Below are 6,770 nucleotides of genomic sequence, written 5' to 3'. Positions count from 1 at the left end.
TGTCCTTCTCGAGATCATCAATAAAGACACACACACACAGAGCGTTTGTTTTTCCCCCACAAAACAGCGTCGAGCAGAGACCTGGTCAGTGAGAAAGGAGGGTTTGTAGGTGCCGTCGGTGGAGGTGTTGCCCGTGCCACGCAGGGACTTCATGTGGGACACAGCCATGCGCAGGATGGTGAGCTTGTCGGGTTTGCGGGCCAGGGCGCTGCAGGTGGGCACCATGTCCGACAGCTCCGTGATGTAGGCCGTCATCTTGTTCCTCCGCCTGCGCTCGATCTCGCTGTGGTTTTCCCTGCAAAAAAGGGAAAAAAAAGAAAAAAAAAAGAAAATAAATGCTAGGGAGGAGAGGAGGAGGGAGAGGGAGTTAGCGTTCGCCCACGTCAACGCTTCCAGGAGGCCCGAGAGAGCAAAACACGGGGAGGCACCGGGGTGGTGGGGGGTTAGAGGGGCCACGAGGGCCTCAACATGCTGGGCGTGCACAGAGGGAGGTGGGGAGGAGTGCAAGGAGGAGAGGACACAGTCGGACCTTCTCTGCTGAGGACAAGAGCATCCCTTCAAACCCCCTCGGTTCCCCGGGGTCTGGGGAAGGCAAGGAGTGAGGCTGAGCTGGTCTAGCACTTCCCCATCCAGCCCATGAAGCTCCATGAAGCCAAAGGATTCCTTCCTTCGGGGTTCACCTCACTCTACTGAGGAAATCTGCTTTTCAAAAGCACTGGGGCAGCCTAGGAAGGCTCATCCCACCCACTGTTTGTCCCAGGATGAATCAAATCCCCTGGAGACACCCGTGTCTCTCCGATAACCACCCAAGGAGGCCAGGGCTCCAGCCAAGACACGGGCACCTAAATGACAGCAGAGAGTCTCACCTCGCAGTGCCTTCGTGGAGACACTTCTCACTCACATCCAGAGCCTCTTACAATATCGTGGGAGGTGAGAAAGCTTTAGAGTGGATACAAACCCCATTTCTGTAGGGATCAAGGCCGATGCAGATGGACCATCTACCAGGTGGTGAGCACATACCTCTAACGAGGCACCACCACGAATGCTGCACACAGCATATAGGCCTTAAAAAGGTTCCTCACACGCCTTTCCCAAGTCTGCTCACAGGGCAGAGTCCTCATCAACCCCCCTGGATACGACTGCTGCACACAGCATATAGGCCTTAAAAAGGTTCCTCACACGCCTTTCCCAAGTCTGCTCACGGGGCACAGTCCTCCTCAACCCCCTCAGACATCAGAACGTGACCTGCTTGGGTCCTTTTTCTCCATTTTATGTGGTTTAACTGGGTTATTAAGGTGGGTTTTTTCAAAACAGAATTTCAAAAGCCAGGTTTCCTATAGAGAAGGATGGATCGGATGGAAGGAGGCAGGTGGTGGGAAATGGAAGAAGATGGAAGTGTTGGAAGGAACAGGGACAGGCAGGTGAATTAAAGAGGATAAATACAAAACTGGAGCATTTTATCCCTCCTGGGTGTGTGCAACCACTCAACGGCCTTGCTCCTCGCTGCAAGAGACTGACAGTCACAAAAAGCAGGGCTTCAATTATCACACTCACCTTTAATTCAGTTTCTCCAAACTCAAGTGTGAGAATGAAGCCACCTTCACTACCAAAAGCTACTGGGAAAGCACCAGACGTTCTCCTTGCCCCACTTGCCAAATATTCATTACTACAGGCTCTTGCACGACAGCAGCAACGGACCAGGGGGGGGCAAAGGAAAGGGTCACTACCTCACTGGGGGAGAAACCCCCGAAAAGCGCTGCTCTTTGCTGCTTTCCCAGACCCCACCTCCAGGGTTTCCTTATCTCCTCAAATATTTAAGCTATGCAACGCTGCAGTTGGGAAAGGCTGCATCTGGGGGTGATTTTTTTTGGTTTTAAAACCAGCCAGTGGGCAATAAACTGAGCAGAATTGCAGCACTGGTGGCACCCATCAGTCACTTTAGTCCTGTGCATTGCTTAAGAAGGAGCCCAGGGTGGAAGAGTCCTAAGAAGTTATGGGGTAAGTCTACAAGCCACAAAACGAGCTTTTCTTCACAAATTAGCAACCCTCAGCTCCGCGGCAGTAACGAGCCGTGGGCAACAAGCGACAGAAACATTGGGGATTTAAAGCAGTTTTTATTTTGTTTCCTTATCTCCTCAAATATTTAAGCTATGCAACGCTGCAGTTGGGAAAGGCTGCATCTGGGGGTGATTTTTTTTGGTTTTAAAACCAGCCAGTGGGCAATAAACTGAGCAGAATTGCAGCACTGGTGGCACCCATCAGTCACTTTAGTCCTGTGCATTGCTTAAGAAGGAGCCCAGGGTGGAAGAGTCCTAAGAAGTTATGGGGTAAGTCTACAAGCCACAAAACGAGCTTTTCTTCACAAATTAGCAACCCTCAGCTCCGCGGCAGTAACGAGCCGTGGGCAACAAGCGACAGAAACATTGGGGATTTAAAGCAGTTTTTATTTTTGCAGCAGGGAATGGGGAAGGAGCCGTGGGGAGCTGGAGAAATGCAGCCCCCGAAAATGCCCCAGCTCCAGCAGCCGCATGCAGCGTTCTCGGGGGGGTTCTGCATCAAGGGTAAAGCACTCAGACTGCTGCCTTTCAGCCCCAGTCCCTCAGTTAAACAGGAACTTAGGGGGGAAAATAATAAATCTTGTTTTCAGAACGTCTAAATCACCGTCATGCAGAGGACACCACCTCCCCTGGAAGGTTTTAAGGGGTAGAAACAACCTGAACTAACACACTTTTTCATGTCTCTTTGAAAGTCCAACAGCGTTGCCGTGACAAAACCTCATGGAGGAGAGACCAGTTTGGCACCTTGACCCAGCACGAGAGAAACTGGATTTAGCTCAGGTCAGCAAAGCTCCAGTGCTCAGTGAAAGCAAGGGCCCCACCATGCTCTGCCCTGCAGCCTTTGGCAAACAAATCCTCTAGGTTATTCCCCAAAGACATTCTCACACGGGGACTAAATGCCTTTCCCCTCCTAATTCCAACCACACAGCAATTTCCAGAAGCCTGTTGGGTTTGAAGTCCTCTACTGCAGCAGATGAGGGAAGGAGGGGAGGGAAAGAGAGAAGGGATGCCTAGAGAAACATGAAGGAAAGGAAATAACTCTGCTTGTCCATGCTTGAAATCTCCATTCTCCTACCTGGCAAGTCTCTCCTTATCCGCTGAACTCTGTTCATCATCAGACCTAAAAATAAAATCAGCCAGCTAAGCTAAAAATGGAAAAAAAGTTTAAAAGAAATGAAAAATGGGAAGATGTACTAGGAAACCCAGCCTACAGACACGTCTGTTTTGCAGAGGAGCAGTTCCATAAAACAAAGCAGTCATTAGTTTGCAACATTTCACATTGAACGGGTGCCCACTATCTGCAGCGGTTGGAGGTTTTAAGACTCTTACCAGGACTGCAAAATAGGCAATAGCTCTGCATTACATATAAATGAGGGGCAAATTATTCCAGGTAAGATTAGAAGATTAAAGGGAAAACTAGGAACTAAGGTCCCAGTCACATTAAACTAACCTGTCCTTAAAGAAAAAAAATAAAAAAATCAATAGCCTCTTTGGTAGCATTAACAAATCAGAAAAGCAGGTAAAAAACCAGCCAAAATCCACAGACAGCGTAAGATTCACAGCTAAAACCACACGTTTTTGTAACACTGCCACACAGACACCACTGAGGACGAGACAGCCAAGGTGGCTACAGGACAAGGAGCACACGGACGTCACGAGCACCATCTCCAACCCCCACCAGCCTCACACCCCCCCAGCTTTTGGGGAAGAGGAACCCGCAAACCTTGTTTTACAGATTCCGATGGTAAGTTTTCCCCCTTGAGGTTTGGCTGCCTTGGGAAACAAATAATTCCCCCAAAAGCCACCGCTGGCAAAGGAGAAGGTACCCCAGGTGTTGAGTGAGACAGGCATCCAATCCCTCATGGGCTGAGCCCCTCAATCATACATTGGGGGTTTATGGAGTAGGGGAGGGGGTTTTGCATCAGCCAGCTGTGACACCCGGCCACTCCCAACAGGTTTTAGCACAGTACTTCAAGAAAAAAATAATTAAAAAAGGAGTCACGTTCACTTCTGTGCTGCTTTTGCCTTGCACCATGGGAGGAGGGAGGGATGTACTGGGAAATGAGGGCTGGGGGAGCACGGTGGTCCCACAAACAGAGCCACCAAGGGAGCGGGGTCACCTCCTACAGCCTCATGGGGTGTCACCACACCCCCCCCCAGGACTGTCACTGCTCTTCACCCCCTGCCACTGCCCTTCTTGCTCCAGCCAGTAACTAATCTCTATATTAAAACACCCAGGAGCTGCTGATGCCCCACGGGAGCTCTGGGACTCTCTGGGACATTCAGTGGGTTTGTGTTTTAATTTAATTTATTCCTTCCTCGCCCACCGTGTGAGCATGAACCAGGGTGATCAAAGGCCACACCACACCAGGGTGACAGGGAGCTGAGGTCCTGCTCCAGCTCTGGCATCACACAGCCAGGAAGCAGAAATTTTAATGGCCATGAAGTTGTTCAGCACCTACAGAATCTGCTTTTTTTTTATTTTTTCCAGTATTTTGCATTCTCTTTGCACTTAAAACATATTATCAGGGTCTGCCGTACCTTAAGTTCTCAGAGTTTATGACTCGTGCCAGGGAACAAGCGTATTCAGTGGCAAATATTTTTCTAATTTGATGGATTTTGGAACAAGTCAAAGCACACAACCCCCAATTTCAGGTCTTTCTGAAGCCCCTCCTGAAGACAAGGCACTAAATGCAGCCTCTTGGCCATTACTCCCTATTTGCTCACTTTATCTCTCAGCGAGACACAGCACGACGTGCTGAGGGGACACCCTGGAATATACATAAAAGAACTTCACTTTGGCAAAACCATTACACCTCAACACAAAATAAACCCATGAAATATTTAAATTGAGTTCCACGGCCTTCAGCAAGCTGTTGGAATGGTATGAGGCCAGTCCCAGCACTAGAAGGGACAGAACTACTCTCAGACACTCACAAATAAACAACGGGAGCCCACGTGCTGCCCTAGAACATCTCCGTACACCCCGATCTCCAGGAAAACCCCTTTCACAGGGAGAGCTTCTGCCCCAACTCCCCCCCCAAAACACACAAACCACAACATTTGCCAGGAAACCCTGTTTTGAGTAAAAGTTGAACTAAACACAAAACTTGTCTCTTGAGCAGGAGAAAAGAAGGAGAGTCCAAGCTGAAAGAGACGTTAAAAAAGAAGAACATAATTTCACAACAAACTGGTCCATAAAAACATGAAGGAAAATGTCTGGATCCTTTGGTGCACCTTCCCTCGAAGGGAGACAATCTAAGGGCTAAAGGGTGCTGCAGGATCTCTCCTACACTAAGGTGGGTTGGCACCAAAAGCTTCAAAAACGGCACCGGGGCAGGTTCTTACCTGGCAAATCTCTCCTTATCGTTTGGCATCGGGTCATCATCGCATCTAGGAGAAGGGGGAGAGGAAGAGGAGTTCTTAAAGCGTTTCCACTTACTTCTTGCCCAAAGAATCAAGAGAACAAGGTTTAATAAATGACCCAAAAAAGGGCTGGTGTTAAAAAGGCAAACCCTGCTGTGCGCAGGCAATCCAGAACCACACCCTGCATCTATCCAGTTAAAAGACTACAGTTTAATTATTTTTATTGCTTTGATGACCTTTTCCACATCACATTCCTATCAAGGACAGCGGCATCGCACTCAGTAATTTAAAAGCCACCCCGTGGTCAGCTTTAACAGCCTGGAAGGTCTGGACCTGCGATATCATTTGAGTTGTCCTGCCCTAAATCATGTAGAGAGACTACAAATAAATGCTGCGAGCTCTTCCAACCCTTCTGGGCTCCATATGGGTGGGGAGAGGAGACGCCTGCAGCCCCGCCAGCTCCTGGGGAGTAAGGATGTCTCTGTAATTGAAGCATCCTCACAACAGATGAGAATGAAGGGACGCGTGTCTGAGGCCCCACCAAAAGCTCAGCATCGCGCCGCGGGGCCGATAAGCCCTTTGGCAGAAGATTCTTCTTTTGGCCAGAGCAAGGCTCCCACAGCGCCGGGCTGGAACAACCCACCAGGGCTGGAAGCATTCACAGAAACTATTTAATCTTTGGAGATGTTGGTATCCACCACAGCAACATCACCACGGAGTTGGGGCTCACGAGGCTCCCTTCAGCTCGTCTCACCACCAGGGAGGCCTGGGATGGAGCCTCCATCCAAACCAGTAAGGGGATCCCCTCCCACCACAGCCCCTTCCCCGGGTTCGCAGCCCCCACGTGCACAGCAGCTTGGAGGGAAGGAATATTTGCTGACGAGGAGGAAGGGGAGAACTTGAGGAAGAGGAGCAACTGCCTCCTTCAGGCTCCCCCCGCGCTGCTGGAGAGGAAAAGCCACAGGAGCAGCAGGGCCTGCTCCAGGGGAAACACACCAGGACCACACAAGGGGAACCTCTGGATGCAACGTGCTCCCTCACCTGAGGAATTTACTGTTCCCTTCTCCGTCATCATCAAAATCCAGCCTGAAAAACATGAGCAAGAAAGTAATTATTAACCAAGCAATTTGTCCTTCACAGGTTGCTTTTTCCATCTGTCCCTACAGGGATGCAGACGATTCCTGAAAGGAAGATTTAATTAATCTCAAGTGCTAATGTGGAACAACCCACAAAGTTTAGAAGGAGGGGTTCCTTGATGTATCTGTCAGAAAAAAAAGTGAGGAAACAGCCCACTTGGAGCACCCACTGCATCCCAGCCTCCTGTTCCACACACTCTGGATGTCCCAG

At 49.7% G+C, this 6,770-nt stretch overlaps 1 protein-coding gene across 1 annotated transcript in view; it reads right to left on the bottom strand.

Moving 5' to 3' along the window:
- Nucleotides 1-60: 60 nt before the first annotated feature.
- The window catches only part of ARNT (aryl hydrocarbon receptor nuclear translocator), a gene marked incomplete at its 3' end in the record, with an annotated part of 33,965 nt that continues 27,255 nt past the window's right edge, over nt 61-6,770 (bottom strand). The window contains exon 5 of the mRNA XM_014960832.1: nt 61-295. Within this exon, the coding sequence (XP_014816318.1) occupies nt 61-295 (235 nt within the window). The remainder of the gene's footprint in view (nt 296-6,770) is intronic.

This window comes from Calidris pugnax, unplaced genomic scaffold (assembly GCF_001431845.1).
Source record: "Calidris pugnax isolate Ruff unplaced genomic scaffold, ASM143184v1 scaffold469, whole genome shotgun sequence".
In the NCBI taxonomy this organism is placed as follows: Eukaryota; Metazoa; Chordata; class Aves; order Charadriiformes; family Scolopacidae; genus Calidris; species Calidris pugnax.
This window is presented reverse-complemented; position numbering and strand designations above follow the sequence as displayed.